Here is a 16,559-nt window from a genome sequence, read left to right on the forward strand (position 1 = left end):
TCAATTTGTGACATTTATTTTCTAGACAAATTCATCAATTTTTGACTTCCTTTAGCAGAAAGCTAATGAAACACTGTATTCAATAACTTAAACCATATTTACTTCCCAAGGAAAAATTAAAAGCTATGTCGCTCAAAATCTCTCTCCTCAGTTCAATTCTAATTTACCTCTAGAAATGCCAAGTGTTTTCAGGCCTGGAAACAGTTACAAGAAAAGGTGGACATCTGTTCATGTGAACTGAGTTCATTTTGTGAAGTTCTAATAGTTAATCTCAGAGCTGCTCTAAGTTTTTTTTTTTTTTAACAGAGGGACTGGAGATTGAACCCACGACCTTGTGCATGCTAAGCACACGCTCTACAACTGAGCTATACTCTCCCCACTCAGTTCGAACATATTTATACTCTCAATAGTTTTATCTCCACCTTTTATTTTACAATCATAAGTGATTTAGCTACAATGTAGGATTTTTTTTTGTAACTGAAGTGTATTTGATTTATAATGTGTTAGTTTCAGGTGTATAGCAAAGTGATCCAGTTATATATACATGTATATATTCTTTTTCAGATTCTTTTCCATTATAGGTTATTAGAAGATATTGAACGTAGTTCTCTGTGCTACACAGTAGGACCTTGTTGCTTATCTATTTTATATATAGTAGTGTATATCTGTTACTCCCAAACTCCTAATTTATCCCTTCCCCCGCACCCTTTGGTAACCATAAATTTGTTTTCTATGTCTGTGAGTCTGTTTCTGTTTTTGTAAATAAGTTCATTTGTATCATTTTTTTAGATTCTACATACAAGTGGTACCTCATGCCAACATAGGATTCTGATAGCAGAAGCTTTGAGTGCATTTTGTATTTTGCTAATTTACCACTGAAGCATACAGTTGCTCTGAGCATATGGGACCCGTTCACACAACACAAATAGGATAACAAGAAATGAGAACTCACAGAATAAGGCTGCTATTGTATCTGCCTACCTTGTTTGGGGAGGGGAGTGGGGATGTGTGTGGGGAGGCGATGGTAAGCGGGCAGGGAGAGAGTACAGAGGAAGCCCGTGGGCATTTATAGCACTATTGTCCTGTCATCCACTCATATATGGGTTTGTCTTGTTTCAAAACGATGTGACAGACAAAGGGGCAGAATGGAGGCGCTGGTATGGGTCTCACATCCAGGTGCTGAGGCCACCTGGCACCTGCAGTACCGTGGCCTCTCTCAATGAGCCAAGAGAAAAAAACAGACCAGGTTAGGTAGCGTGGGCTGAGGTGCCAAGTGCACTCGTGGTGGGGGGTGGTTAAGGGGAAAGGCAGGGGCATAGCTGTGGTTACATGGTGGCTGAGCAGTGCTGGATCAGGGATTTAGGTGACAAAACTGTAAAGAAAGAGTGTTTTTGGTGCTTTGCGTTCTGCATTTCACGACAATGTTGGCTCACATGGTCTTTTGGAATCCCGTCTCATAGCTGGACTAGCAAGACAGCTGTGGCTGTTTCCTTAGTCTGAATGTATCAAGTTCAATCTTTTCAAAGTAATGACAGACCGGGACTTAGCCTGTGGACTCTGCTAAGCTCTCAGTCCATGCTAGTGTGACCCAGAATCCTATGGGCAGAGAATCCTCTGACCGGTGTGTCCTGGGCCAGAGAGCAGGTTGGGGTCCCTCCTCCAGCTGGGACACAACCCCAGACTATAGTTCAGGGCAGCTTTTTTCAGAGTGATGCCAAGTGCTAAAAGCGTCTCAAGGGTGGGCTGACTTATCTTTACCCCTTTTCAGTGGTTAGTGAACCAAAGCAGTCTTAGGACCCACAGTCCCATCCCTGTTGGCCTCAGACATTCAGAAAATTAAAGGCTGCTATCTGCCCACTCTGGACACAGCATTGGTTGGGGCCCTTCCCAGACGTGTGTTCCGTGGTCATTCACTCACTGATGGTCACTAGCACGCGGTTTAGAATCTACAATAGGTATAAATGGAAACTTAACATAGAGTTAATTCTTGATTCTGGGGCAAGCAGGTGGGTTTTTAGATGCTTCACCTTGGGCAAAAGAACCTTTCTGGGCCTTGGTTTCCTTATTTGTGAAATGACAACACTGGTTTCTTCCTGGTTTGGCCGTCATGACGTGTAAGTAAGAAAACACGTGGAAAGCACTTGGTATGATGGTAGCTGGGAAGCAGCCACCATCACTATGATGCTGGGTATTGAACTTGGGAAGCAATGACATCTCTCCTGGGACTCTCTTGGGCTGGTGGCACTTGGAGTAACTTGGAGAGAGGACTCCTGCTCCTGGGATCTTGTGACGATGGCTGTGTGGTTGGGGTGTTTCTGAGGCTTTGTAGAGAATTCGGCAGTGCTCAGGGTGATTGTGCCCTAAGCGTGTGATTTCAAGCTTGACGCACATTCTTTGCAGAGCAGTTGCCAAGGAACGAGGCAATCCTGTGACAGAATACCACCTGGTGTTTCAGTTTGCTGGTCCAGAGGGTTTTGGGTGGTGTCAAACTTTGTCACTGGCATTCCTGGTCTCCCTGAAACAACCACGTGAGGAGACAAATAAAAGGCTAAAACCGCAGACCCAGCTTGGGAACCTGCAGACAACAGACACTTCGTTATTGATAGTGATTACAAAAATGTACGGGATTTAAAAACAGTAACACCAAGACTGCATACTTAATCCACAGCCTGGCACTTGGCAAGACGACTGATAAATTGATTATCTTGGGGAGTCCTGGGCGTGGCCCCTTGGCTCTACCCTCACTAGATATGTGACCACAGATGAGTCAGGTCACCCCTCTGAGGTCACCGCTGCCTTCCTCAGGGTGGATGGGAAGTGAATCAACACACACAAGCAGAGAGCAGGCACCGGTGACTGCCCGCACCACTTCCTAAGAGGCGCTGTGAAGAGGTGGCTCTCGTCCCTCTGTTCTAATGCAGCTACATCAGAGCACACAGAGCTCGGGGTTATGAGGCAGAGAGGACTGCTCTTTCTATGTGAGTCCTCAGTAAAGGGGTGTAGTGTGACGTTAGTGATCTCTATACTCCAGAGTGAGTGGCTCTTTGGCTAATAACTTCTGGTGATTATGTAAAGCATTTCTAGCCCGTTGAGTCAAGAAGAATTTCTAATGATGTGAAAATAGCGACCCTTAAGAAGAGCTACTGTGATCACGTGGCTTGATTAACATTTTTTGCAAGTTGAACATGGATGTAACGCACATAAACTCGACATTGACAAAGGCAGGTGCTCCTCAAATAAACTCACAAGATCTTATTACAAACTTTGTCATCCAAGGACAAAAGCTTTCCCTGGAAACATTAAAATTATAATGAAAGTTACACCTGAAACTAATATTGTAAGTCAGCTATACTTAAATAAAAATAAAATTAAATAATGAACATCAAGAAGAAAACAGATGCAAATTTGATTTTACAAAATTTGACAATCAACCAAAAGAGTAAGGTATAATCAAGACATTCAGTCATTTTCATATTATTTTTCATTAAAGGTTATTACAAGATATTGAATATATATATGCATGACTGGGACATAATGCTGTACAGCAGAAACTGACACATTGTAACTGACCATACTTAAATAAAAAAACCCCGACATTTAGTCCGTTACAAGCCGCTTTAGCAGTTTTAAGAACAAGAGAAATCCCAGTAGATAGCTCAGGGGCAGCCTCCCTAGGTAACGTGGGGATGGAGGGGAGGTGAGGACCGGCGGCAGAAGGTTCTGGAGGAACCTGTGAGGGTACTCTCCAGAGGGACTCGTCTCTACTGGTACAAGCCCTCCCCTTGCGGTGGGGACAGAGTCTGAGTGGGTCTTGTTGCTGTGTCCCTACTTCTATCTCCTCTGAACCATGAAGCAGCACAGAGGGAGAAGCGGCCAGTCCCCGCCCCCACAATGGGACCAGGTCTGGAAACCAAGGGTCCTGGCCCCGCCCCCCAGGGAGGGCTGCCTCTCAGCAGGTGGAAACCGCACCCACGGGGGCTCCTGCGGCGCCGCCCTCGTGGCTGTGGGTGGAGCTAGGGCACCGCGGGGAGCAGTGCGCACCCGGAGACCAGGGCAGGGAACGCCCCATCCCCACTTTTCCTCAGGGTGAGCACGCTGCGTCCCCTCCAACTAGGGGAACAGTATTCTATGGACCAAAATGAGCAGGACAAGATGCTTAGGTCGCTTCTGGACACACAGGCAATCTGAGAGATGTACTTGAGCTGCTGACGTGTCAGATTTTTGGAGATGATTTTTGGAGATGATAGTTGGAGTATTTCAAATCAAAGGTGTGCTAGAAAACTGGTCAGGATGACAGGTGAGCCAGTGTGTCCTGTGGCCGATGGTCACCCAGCCCACAAGGGACCTGAGCCCGGTGCCATTGGTCAGCCTTGGTGCCAACCTCAGCACACCGAGAGCTGCGGGCTGAATCCACATGGAGATCCAGGATCTGCACTGGTTTTCAGGAAAAGCCCGGAAATTACAAAAGATCCTGTCCAGTTTCAAGGTCAGCCTACTGTGGCCACCCAACCTCCATCACAGATACAGCCTTTACACCTGGAAGACAAGCTCAGCCAGGTATCAGCCAGGAGGCGAACTTCAACCTTTGAAGCTTGGAGACGCCAGACTACAGTTAGACCCTCCCGCTGGGTCACCCCAGTCTCTGAAACAAGGCTGAGAGTCAAGCCTCTGACAGTCCCACAGGAGGCCCCAAGAAAACTGCGGGACAAGGAAGTGGCGGGCGGCCTCTAGTGGCCACTGATGGCCACGTGTCACAGCAGGTCCTTGACTACGGTGGAGAAAAGGTACTTTCAATCTCCTGTAATACAGCAGCTGTCCTGAGACTACAGAATAAAGAAACCAGGAAGAAAAGATGTTTGTAATTACATCTTCAGTATTTTGCCAAAGAAAAACCTCAAATACTAGACAGCTGTCCTGAAAATAAAATTAATCCAGGCAGATTCTTTTGAGGATGTATTTATTAAGTTGTAAAACCTTGAATAACTTTTATTTAAAAAACTCAAACTGAAAGAAAAACTAGGAAAACTAGAAACTTCAACATCTTTCACAGAGGGTTGCAGGTGTCCTTTTTAGTTATTATTTTTATTTTTATTATTATTATTTTGCCTAAAGAAAGGGGAGCTATGTTTCGGAAAGCTTCATCGACTGGTGAACTTCATCTTGGTCTCCACTTTATGTCTGTTACCCCATGAAAATGTCTTTTCAAAGCGGTGTTATCTGCCCACGGAGAATTTAAACAGGAGTCATCATCATTTTCTTCCAATTTCTGGAAATAAATGTGTTTTACTCAGGAAGGCATCGCAGGAAAGTGTTTGGCAGAACCGAAGACCAACCTCCTCGCTCCCCGCCTCCCCAGAAGCAGGGTATTTCTAGGCTCTAATGCAGGTGGACACCTGGTGGGGCCCCACAGCCCTGGAGAGGCTGAAGCTCAGAAAGTCTCCTCTCCACATCCTGCAGAACACGCTGCCCCTTAACTGCCCCAGTGCTGTGGGGAAGGCATGCGGGTGAACACCCAGGCGCCAGCTCTGTTGAAAACCCGTCATTCCCCTGGTACCTTGAGCTCCTCCTGTCTTCTGTGGTAATGCAGCATCAGCTGTTTCTGCTCCTCGGGACTAATAATAGGCTCTCGGGCTGGAGCTCCCTGTCCCCTCTGAAAAGATGAGGGTTAGGGTTTGCAAATTGCAGGTTAGGGCATCCTTGTAAGGACGCCCCAGGAAGTTACAGCAAATGTCTTACACTTGCCTTTGTCAACTACTAAAGATAAACAGGTCATCCACTTCCATTTCTGCTCCTCCAAAGTGAAGTATCAGGGGAAGTTAGGTCTTTGGCAGCCCCTCAAGACCCTCACAGGAGAGGCGGGGTTGTGCCATCTCAGTCACAGCCATTCCCAAGTCAACCACCGCAGGCCCAGTGGGAAAGGGGCAGAGATAATCACGGGGGGGAGGGGCTGCTTCCCCCAGTTGTAGAGATGATTTGGGAGAGAGCACACCACACAGCGGCCTGCAGAGATACGGCCCCACACTGTCCTTACGGCCACCCCCCCACCCCAGCCTCCTTCACAGGGGATCAGCACTGAGGCAAACTTGAAAACAGAGCTCTCAGCTGTATTTTTCATTTCAAGAAACATTTTTAGTTACCTGGAGCCCTATTTTTAAAGCTGAAATTAACAAGGCAGACTCTCCTTTCCCCCCTAATTAAAACACACCCTAGGTATTGTCCTCAATCCATACTTTCCTCCAGTTTTTGTAGCTCTGTAAAGAGGCCAGTTTTACTTTAAGCCTGGACCAGCAGGACTGAAGTGTCTGCACGAGGAGTTTAAATCTTTCAGATTCACTGTAAATTGCCGTCAGTTTGAAAGTAAGTGAAAAATAGTGGTATGTCAAAGTAAAAGTACTTACTTGTTGAATCTTGACGATAATTTTGGTTTTTTCATTTTTCCCCACGTAGTCGGAAAGCTTCTTTGTTCTTCTTAACTCTTTGGCAGCCCACCACAGTTGTGCCTCTGATTCTTTGATGACATTCAGTCCTGCCTGGGGCCATGGTAAAAACCAGCTTTAGGGTTGTCAGGACACTGCCAGGCACCCTGGGTGCAGGGAGGCTGGCCAGAGCCCCTCCCAGCGTGGGACAGGCTTCCAGCATCCTGCCCTCCCCCACCTACTCAGAGCCCTTGCTCATTCCAGCACCTTCCCTGTTAGTTTCAACTCAGGCCCTAACTCCAGTAACTTCTTGCTCTGGGAAGGGGGTATCCTATCTCATGGGCACTCTCATCTGTGATAGGTCCCTCTTAGATGGATTTTTTGGTTACTGCCAGGGAAGACGACTGGAATCCTGCTGGGTGTTGAAATACAGAAGTCTGCAACTTATGACAGTTCGATTTCTGACTTTTTGACCATATGATGGTGTGAAAGTGATACGCATTCTGTAGAAACTACACTTCAAATTTTGAATTTTGATCTTTTCGGATACACAGTGTGATACCTCGTGACGCTGGGCAGCAGCAGCAAGCAGCGCTCAGTCAGCCTCGCCTGCCAGTGATCAACCCGCACACTTACAACCACCCTGTACCTAGACCACTACTCTGTTTTTCACTTTCAGTACAGGATTCAATAAATCACATGAGATATTCAACACTTCATTATAAAAAGGGCTTTGTGTTAGATGATTTTGCCCAACCATATGCTAATGTCAGTGTTCTGAGCACACTTAAGGTAGGCGAGGCTAAACTATGATGTTCAATAGGTTAAGTGTATTAAATGCATTTTTGACTTATATTTTCAACTTATGATGGGCTTATGGGGATACAACCCCACTGAAAATCAAGGAAGAACAGTCTAGCTATAATGGGGCTGTCTGTTCGCTCCTGAATATTCCAGTGATTTAAGATGGCTCAGAGGAATAGATACCATCCCATAGAATAAGGAATAAATGAGAAAAACAAAGGAGAATGGAACATAAACCTAGGAAAGTAACAAGGAGCAACAGGTAAGGCTAGAACACAAAATTCCATGCAAAGGAACCAGTATGTTTGGGTAGAAATAGGCACCAATTAGGTTTCTAGCTTTTCAGTGGCCAAAGAAAACGAGAGTGTTTTCAGTTACTCCGGCTGGCCAGCTGCACAAACCTTGCGCCCCTGTGTGTCTGTGTGCGGGCCAAACCCACAGCCAGGAGCGCGTCCTCGGGGCGTCCCCTGAATTCACGGCTCTGCTCTGAAGCCTGGCCCAGCAAGTGGAAAGCTGCGCATGAAGCGTAAACTACACCAGAAGAGGACGGCCAGGTCTGAGGGCTTTTGCTCTTCAGGGAGGGTGTGAACCCACCTTACAGACGGCACAGGGGCCACATACCTGAGTTCCCGACAGGTCTTCTTTATTTTCAAATTCCATCCGGATGGGATCGTAAGGTGGCAACCCCATGGGATACACAATCATCACCGCACCTCGAAGCTGGTCCAAGGCGTCTTTCACCATCTCCATGGTAACGCAGACGCTGGCTTCCACTTGTTTCTAAAAGTAGTTGCAGCCATTGTTATCTAAGACACAGCTAAACAATTCAACAAGTTATCAGTCAAGTTCTTGTACAGCCCCGTGCCACATACTGCCAGAGTAATGAAACGAACCAAACACAGCTCGCTCCCAGTGACTACAGCCTACTTCTGGGGCTGCGCCACGGCCACCACGACCTGGATCACAGAGCAGAACACGAGCAGCACCAGGGAGACTGCAGTGATGTGCAGGGAATGGTTCAAGAGGAAGGAACCCCAGTCCAGCAGTACAGACAGGATGGGGACCAGGAAACAGTGCAGAGAGGACAGCATCCCAGGTGGCCCTTCAAACGCAAGTGGAGTGACTGGGTGGAGATGGGAACAGGGGGCTTCAGAACAAGCAGCAGCAAAGAAAAGCAGGTAACAGCCAGCAGCCCATGCTGCTTGGGGAGGGGAAGAGAAGAGGCTGCTGGCCGGGCCGGCTGGAGCCCGCTTTGGAAGGGCCATGGACGCCAGGCTGTGGAGTCGGCATTGACCGTGAGAACAACGGGCAGCAGGTGGAACTTCCGGGAATAGGTGGTGATGCTGGGAGACTAACCTTGCAGTGGGTGGAGCACGGAGCTAGGCAGTGGGGAGACCAGGCAGCAGGCTCTGAAGAGTGCAGGGGAAAGGTGTGATATAAAGGATGTATCTGATCTCTGCCCCCTGCTTCTGGCACTGCTCCAGGCACAGAGCTTCAGAACCCCTGGGCACTTTGTAAATGATCGGAGTGTCCTGTTATTCGTAACGAGTCTTTCTGACCAAACCTGAGTTCATGCCAACAAGGTGACCCACATGAGCCCTTAGATAGTTTCATGGCCGGGGGAGGACAGTCTCCCCAGGAAGCCTGAGCTGAGATTAGAGGGCTGGAGCTTTCGGACCTGCCATCATCAACGCCTGGGGAAGGAAGGGGACTGGGATGAACTCAATCACGTGGCCGATGATTTAACCAATCAGGTCCAAACAATGAAACCCCGATAAAAATTCTGGACATTGATGCTCAGAGGAGCTCCTGGGTGGAGAACACACCGACGTTCTGGAGGGTGGGTGCCCGGAGTCCACGGAGGAGGAGAGGGCACGGAGGCTCTGCACCCCCACCCCCAGCCTTGCCCTATGGGTCTCCTCCATCTGGTGGTTTCTGAGTTGTATCCTTTACGACAAAACTACAAGAGTAAGCACAGCACGCGCTCTGTGAGTCACTCTAGCGAATTACTGATCCTGAAGGGGGTCGTGGGAACCTCCAAATCAGTAGCCAAGTCAGACAGAAGTGTGGTTGCCTAGTGTCTGAAGTAAGGGAGGTCTGGTTGGAGACCTCACCCTTTAACTTGTGGGGTCTGCGCCAGCTCTGGTGGTCAGCGTCAGAGATAAGCTGAACTGCAGGCACCACCCACACGCTGGTGTCTGAACACAAAGCTATCAGGGAGCCTTAAATAAAGTGGTGACTGCGGAAATGAAAGGAGGAGGGGGATTTAAGATGCTTCATGGGAGCAGAAGGGACAGGACCAGACTTAAGGCATACGGGCATCCGAGAGAAACGTGCTGAAGGTGACACCGAGGACAACAGCCTGGACAACTGAGACACTGGTGACTCTGTTAGTAGAAGTGAAAAGTCTGCAGAAGTGCCTCCGCCTGGGTACAGAATACAGGGCGGAGGAATCGATGAATCCCTGTGCAGGGACCTGAGACCGCAGTGCTGGCTGGACTTTCAGGTGGACCCACCTAAGAACCAGCTGAAAACTCAGGCTGCAGGTGGAGGACAGAGATTTCAGACTTATCTGCAGAGAGTGGAATTTGTATTTGGCAGAGAAGGTAACATGTTTAGGGAGAAAGAGCAGAAAGAAATAAGAAGAGGGCCAAGGGCCTGGTCGGTGAGGCCACTGGGAGCGAGCCCTCACCTGCTGGCCCACTGCGTTCTGACCTACGGGCTCACAGGGCAGGTCTGGTGAGGCCGGTGTGATGGGAAGTTGGGCCTGGTTGCCCAGAAACTCTGCAACTTTTGGCAAATCACCTCAGCAAATGACTGAAACCCCTGTGAAATCCCTCTCTCTAAATTATGAAATGACTACATAAAAATACACACAAAGGGAAGAAGTGATAGGAATGAATAGGAAGGATTTCCACAGAAGAAAGTCTTGGGGGGTGAAGAGAGCCGAGCAGGGTCCAGGCCACCACTTTCCTAACAGGTTCTCAGATATGCCAATCTGACAAGATGTTAATAGTTATTATCTGTACTTTTTAAAAAGGTTCTGCAGTCAGATGCATTTTGTGAACACTGGACTGAACCGAAGCCTTCCCTGTAGGCCTTCCCAGAGCCTTCCCTATGTTAACAGGCACAGAGGGGCAGTCTTTCCTGAGGCACTTAAAGGGTTGGTTAAGAGCTTGAAGAATTTGGGAAACCATAATTATGCCCAGTGCACCGGGAGGACTGGAAGAAAAAGCAGTTATCAAGTGAGAAGGCCTGCGGTGGACGGTGGTAGCAACTAGCAACAGCAACACAGAAAGAAAAGCATCTGATAAAAACATTCATTTCTTTAAAAATCCTGAAATTCTTTTCCTCCAGACTCACATTATCTGTATGTGAGTGGTATGACTTATGTTTCTCCTTCGATGAAATGGTTTTTGTGTAAATACTTCAGACGATTACAAGAAGCTAACGCATAACAGACACGTGCTGGGTCAGCCAAGTGTCTACAGACCTGGCAGACGGTTCACATCCCCTCTACTTCACTTTCTTTAGTTCTTAACAGATACAAACTACTGCAAATAAAACAGATAGGCAACAAGGACCTACTGTATAGCACAGGGAATTATATTCAATATCTTGTAATCTCTAAAATAGAATATAATAAAAACCAAAACTGAATCACTCTATTGTACACCTGAAACTAACATAATATGGTAAATCAACTATACTTCAATTAAAAAAAAAGTTAAGGAAATAAACTCACATATGCATCAATTCATATTTGTACCTCATTTACACAAGCCAGTAACATTTTTTTTTTTTTTTGCCTGACCTGCAGAAATTGGGAGGATTGAGGACAACTGTCATAATTACGAAAAGAAAAAGCTAGGGCTCACCCCAAACATGCTTGTTTCCCTTGCCTCTGGAAAGCTTGAAAAGAAGAAAAGAAAAGAATAGAAAGAAAAGAAAGGAAAAGGCTGGTTGGCAGATAACTCTGGAAACCATAACTGGAGTTGACATTTCAAAAGACAAGATTTAGAGCATCACTTAGAAAGCTAACCTTAGATATTATCGCTTTGGCTTCTTCTATAGTCTTCTTCAAAACTTGCTTCATTTTTTCATTTGGAGCTATAGAAATAGAAAAAGGGAGGGGGAGAGAGAGTCATCTTTAAAACTCTTAAATATCCTAAACCCTTCTGTCTGAGTTGGGGAGGAAGTGAGCTGAGAGAACGTTCAGAATGGGATTCAGGGGAGGGACACAGGAAAGCTGGCTCTCAGAAGTTAGGTAAAAATCTCTCAAACCTTATATTCTTAATAAATAACGGTAATACTTAGACATTAAAAATACGAGAAATATAACATTGTATTAAAATAGAAGTGATTAATTTAGACAGTTTTGGTTTAAGGATGATAAGGAACTGGCTAATAATAAACTGGTAACTGTTCTTATGAGATACTGTTATTTTTTTCATTGATGCAATTCCTTCCAAAAAGCAATCTCTCCAATTTGAGAATGAGTTTAGGTATAAAAAGATATGGCAGACAACCAACAATTTTCTAGGTTAAAATTAAAAGGAAAAAATACTAGAAATTCCTATTACCTTCAATACTAAAAAACTTTTTCTGGGCATACAAAGGCCTTATGGGACACTTATGTATTTCTTTTGCTCCCAGTACTGTTTTAAGGGTACAGTAGTTACTTAGGTGTTTGTTAAATGATCAATTACCGTCTTTTAAACAGAGATCTTTATGCTGCTTAAAAGGGATAGGCCACCAAAATGGATTATCACCCCTTTTTCCCTCCAGTTCCACATGAGTGACCATGTACTAAAAGCAGAGTAATTTCCTCAGTGCTCCAACATGTCCTAAGCTGCTCTGTACAAAAGAGAGGCGGGTCCTCAATTCAAGTGGAGACCGCCGGGTTGATATTCATTTCTTTCTTCAGCACAGAATCTCTAAATAAACCCTGATCTGCACACTGTAACAAGCCTACCCTTCAACACATTGTCAATGATTACCCCCCAAACTATCAGGTTGAACCATATGAAACTGCCAATTTTCAACCATCTGTTGCTTACAAAACTGGTCATTTCATATGGTTCATGTATTACATTTAAAGGCTAGGGGGCAACTTACAGGAAGAAGACAGACACTCCCTTTATCCACCTAAGTCACACTGGATTAGCATTTTGCCACGAGGAGTTACACAGGGCAGTATTTCATAAGTTTGTATAGAACTATTGAAATCCATTTTTTGACTTAAAGAACTGCTTTCACACTGGTTGCTATATTCAGGCAGACACACAGAAGAAAACTATTGGATTACCTTGACCATTCCTTCGTCCAATATCGTCCTTTTTAAATACTGAACCCCCACTGGGGACACACTTTTCACCCCATTCATCTTTCAATTTCAGTTCTTCAATCTGGTCATCAGTCAGTCCTTGCATATTAGGAGGGAGAAATATGCCATGTTCTGCTAATTCTTCCATTTCTTAAAAACAAGAGAAGTTACACAATATGCATCACTATCATCATCGTGACACCTTACACCTCATCAGAATGTGAGCTCCCTAGTGGTCAAGGGTCTCGCCCGCTGGCTGTTTTATTTAACAAACACTTAGATGCCAATTTGCTGTGTACTAGACCTGTCCTTGACCTCTGACAAATGCTCACTGATTCGTGAGCAGAGGTCGACAGCAGCAGAGTTTAGGATCTCACCCACCGTCACAGGTTGCAGATTCTGCGCTCCAAATCTCTGTGCTATGTTGTACTTCCTAGCACTCAGGAGGCACAAATTAAAATTCATTAACAGTCTGCACACCTAGTCCCACAGGGCATTACATTTCTCCAAGTGCACTGACAAGGTTTATCTCTTTTCTCCAACTTGCAGCTGTATCACCTGAGGCTTGCTCAGGTCATACTGCCACTACTGTGTGTAAAACTTTATATAAATACTTCATAAAGAACTTATGCACCCCAATGTTCACAGCAGCACTATTTACAATAGCCAAGACATGGAAGCAGCCTAAATGTCCATCGACAGATGACTGATAAAGAAGATGTGGTATATTTATACAATGGAATACTATTCAGTCATAAAAAGGACAACATAACGCCATTTGCAGCAACATGGATGTCCCTGGAGAATGTCATTCTAAGTGAAATATGCCAGAAAGAGAAAGAAAAAGACCATATGAGATCGCTCATGTGGAATTAAAAAAAACAAACATAAATACAAAACAGAAAACAGACTCATAGATATAGAAAAGAAACTTGTGGTTGCCAAGGAGGAGGGGGGTGGGAAGGGGACAGACTGGGAGTTCAAAATTTGTAGATACTGACAGGCATATGTAGAATACATACACAAGATTATACTGTATAACACAGGGAAATATATACAAGATCTTGTGGTAGTTCACAGAGAAAAAGAATGTGACAATGAATACATGTATGTTCATGTATAACTGAAAAATTGTGCTCTACACTGGAAATTGACACAACATTGTAAACTGACTATAACTCAATAAAAAAAATGTTAAAAAACTTATGTAAATCTGTGGACTACTACTCAGCCATAAAAAAGAATAAAACCATGCCATTTGCAGCAACATGGATGGACCTGGAGATTGTCATTCTAAGTGAAGTAAGCCAGAAAGAGAAAGAAAATACCATATAATATTACTCTTATGTGGAATCTAAAAAAAAAAGAAGACACAAATGAACTTATTTACAAATCAGAAACAGACTCTCAGACATAGAAAACAAACTTATGGTTCCTGGAGGGAAAGTGGGTGGGAAGGGATAAATTGGGAGTTTGAGATTTGCAGATACTAACTACTATATATACAATAGATAAACAAGTTTCTTCTGTATAGCAAACTGTATTTAATATCTTGTAGTAACCTATAATGAAAAAGAATATGAAAATATACGTATGTAAATGTATGACTGAGACATGCTGTACACCAGACATTGACACATTGTGAACTGACTATGCTTCAATTAAAAAATAATAATTTATGTAAATCAGATCATGGTGGGGGGTGGATTTAAGGCAGCTCACGCCCTTCTAAAGTGCCTGACATAGGAAAAGACTGATTTTCTACTATCATGTTCACTATTCAGATGCATGCTTTTTATTTTTCCTATTCCATATATATTCACAACCAAACGAATCTATGTTTTAACCTTGTAAAACTGCCTTTCTTTCTTTCCTTCCTTCTCCCTCTTTCCTCTCTCCCTTCCTTCCTTCTTTTTTCTTCGATGTGAAAAAGGTACATGGAGCTAAGTCTTCCCACCGCACTGTATGAAGACACCAGGTGGCCTGCAATAATACAATACTATGGAACAAATGCTGTGACTTAACGGGCTATTTATGGGATATCTATTGTCTCTCTCCCCACCAGACTGTATCAAGAGGGCAGGCGGCTGGCCTCATTCATCCTTGTCTTTGCTGGGCTTAACATCAGAGCCTGTCTAAATCAACTGTAGATGAAGTGAATGGGTTTTAAGTAGAAAGTTCCAGTGCACTGCGCTGCTCCAGAGCGTTGAGAGGACGGTGACAAAACACTGTAACATGAGTATCAGGCTGTTTCCTGGAGAAGGGAACACCAAGGGAGGCAAGAACACCAAGGCTTTCTCCCTGTTTCTCACCCTTGAAGGCCATCCCAAAGCTGGGTGGTTCACCACCGGAAACTGCTCTATCTCAAAAGTCTCAAAATATGACATTCACTTTTCAAAAACGGCCCCACTGGTCGTCCCACCTCTCACACTTGTTAAAATCCACTACACCTCCCCTGGGGCCCAGGCTTTCGGCTCCCTCCTGTGCCTCTTGCCTCTGTACCGGGTCTATTTCAGTTTGCTTGCTCACAGCTCCCCAATCCCGGTTCCAGGACCCTGGGGCGCGGCCGCCCCACTGGCTCCGGGCGCCTCTCCACCGGTGCGCCGGCTCTTTAACCATCTCTGGCGAACCCCACTGTCCCAATTCAAGCCCGTCTGCCACATATCTCTGCAAATCACAAACTTGACCCTGGCCCCAGCCTACTCGAGAAAGCCCTTTGGGTCCCGCCCAACTTCCTCCGTCTCAGATGGCCCCGTCTCTTCTTCCCTCCTGGGCCCCGCACGGCCCGGGCCCTCATCCCGCCCTGGCTCGGCTCTACCGCCCCGGCGCGGGAACTCGCCGCGCCACGTCGCACCTGAGCAGACGCGCTGCACCTTAAGCCGCGCGTTGTAGACCCGGGCCACCTGCACCGTGAGCTCCTCCAGCTCTGTGCTCCCCGGCGCCTGCAGGAGGAACTGGCTCTCGTCGCCCCGCTTCACGTGCAGCAGAACCATGGCCCCGCCGAGGCGGCGAGAAGGCCCGGGATGCGCGGCCCCCGGTCACTCGCCGGGCGAACAGCGAAGGCCGGACTAACCGCTGCAGGGAGGCCGGAACCCGGGGCTCGGACGCCGGCGGGGCTGGGGGAACTGCACCCGCTCCCGGAAGTGGCTGTCGCCAGGAGCAACAAAGAAACGCAGTCTGAGGGGCCACCGCTAAAAGTCAGAACCCGAGGCTGGGGAAGCTACGGTGCGCGGAGACCCGGCCCTCCACTCCCAGAAACGGTCCACACAGCCCGAGAGAGCCGCCGGGCCGGCCTGCGGGGCCAGATTAGCCGAGTCCTGTCCCGGAAGTGGCTGTTGTCCGGGCAACCATCAAACAGACCAAGTCGTCGGAGGGGATCGCAGGCCCCCAGTCGTCTAGCTCGTGGCCTGAGATTCCACCCAGGGAGATGGGTGGGTGGGTGGGTGGGAGGGAGGTTGCTAGGTCGGGAAAGAGTGGGGTGGTGGGCACCCACAGGTGCCGAACCGTGCGGCAGCCTCCCCACGGCCGCTCCTAGTCTTAGCAGTACTTCCGCCTGCCGCAGTTTCACTTCCGGAAACGAATCTTGCTGTTTCCGGTGTGGAGAGTCTTGGAGAGGTTCTCTCGGTTCGCTGAGCACTGGTATCTGTCACCTCTGCTTTGGTTTTTAGCACTCAGGGGTCAAGGAAAGTGCCCGTACTCCTTCGTGCGAGCCGATTCGGATTCGCATATCTAGAGTGGCTCAAGCAGTTGCGTTCAGAGCGACCCTCCCTTAACTAGCCAGCCAGTCACAGCCCAGCAAATGCTAATGGAAGGGCTTCGGCGGCGCTGTTTTTTCCAGGCGCCGGTGACACGGAGGCAGATCCAGAGTCACTGCTTTCATGGAGCTTATATTTAGTGAAAATGACAAAGAGAAAACAGAAACAGACTGGCAAATTCAAATAGAAGTATAAAGGAAACAAAACAGTAATTGGCTTTTTAGATTGGATACTCAAGGAACGTCTTGAGGGATGGAT

The 16,559-nt window shown here is 46.6% G+C and overlaps 1 protein-coding gene across 1 annotated transcript; it reads right to left on the reverse strand.

Annotated features, from left to right (window-relative positions):
* Window positions 1-4,940: 4,940 nt before the first annotated feature.
* On the reverse strand, window positions 4,941-15,919 carry CFAP298 (cilia and flagella associated protein 298). Its single transcript, XM_010981045.3, has 7 exons — window positions 15,401-15,919; window positions 12,529-12,696; window positions 11,263-11,330; window positions 7,842-8,000; window positions 6,399-6,530; window positions 5,555-5,650; window positions 4,941-5,266 (listed from the first exon to the last, which is right to left on the reverse strand). Exons 1-7 carry the CDS (start codon window positions 15,537-15,539, stop codon window positions 5,156-5,158), a joined length of 873 nt encoding a protein of 290 aa, XP_010979347.1. The 5' UTR covers window positions 15,540-15,919; the 3' UTR covers window positions 4,941-5,155.
* Window positions 15,920-16,559: the final 640 nt, after the last annotated feature.

The sequence above is a fragment of the Camelus dromedarius genome, chromosome 2 (assembly GCF_036321535.1).
Source record: "Camelus dromedarius isolate mCamDro1 chromosome 2, mCamDro1.pat, whole genome shotgun sequence".
NCBI lineage: Eukaryota > Metazoa > Chordata > Mammalia > Artiodactyla > Camelidae > Camelus > Camelus dromedarius.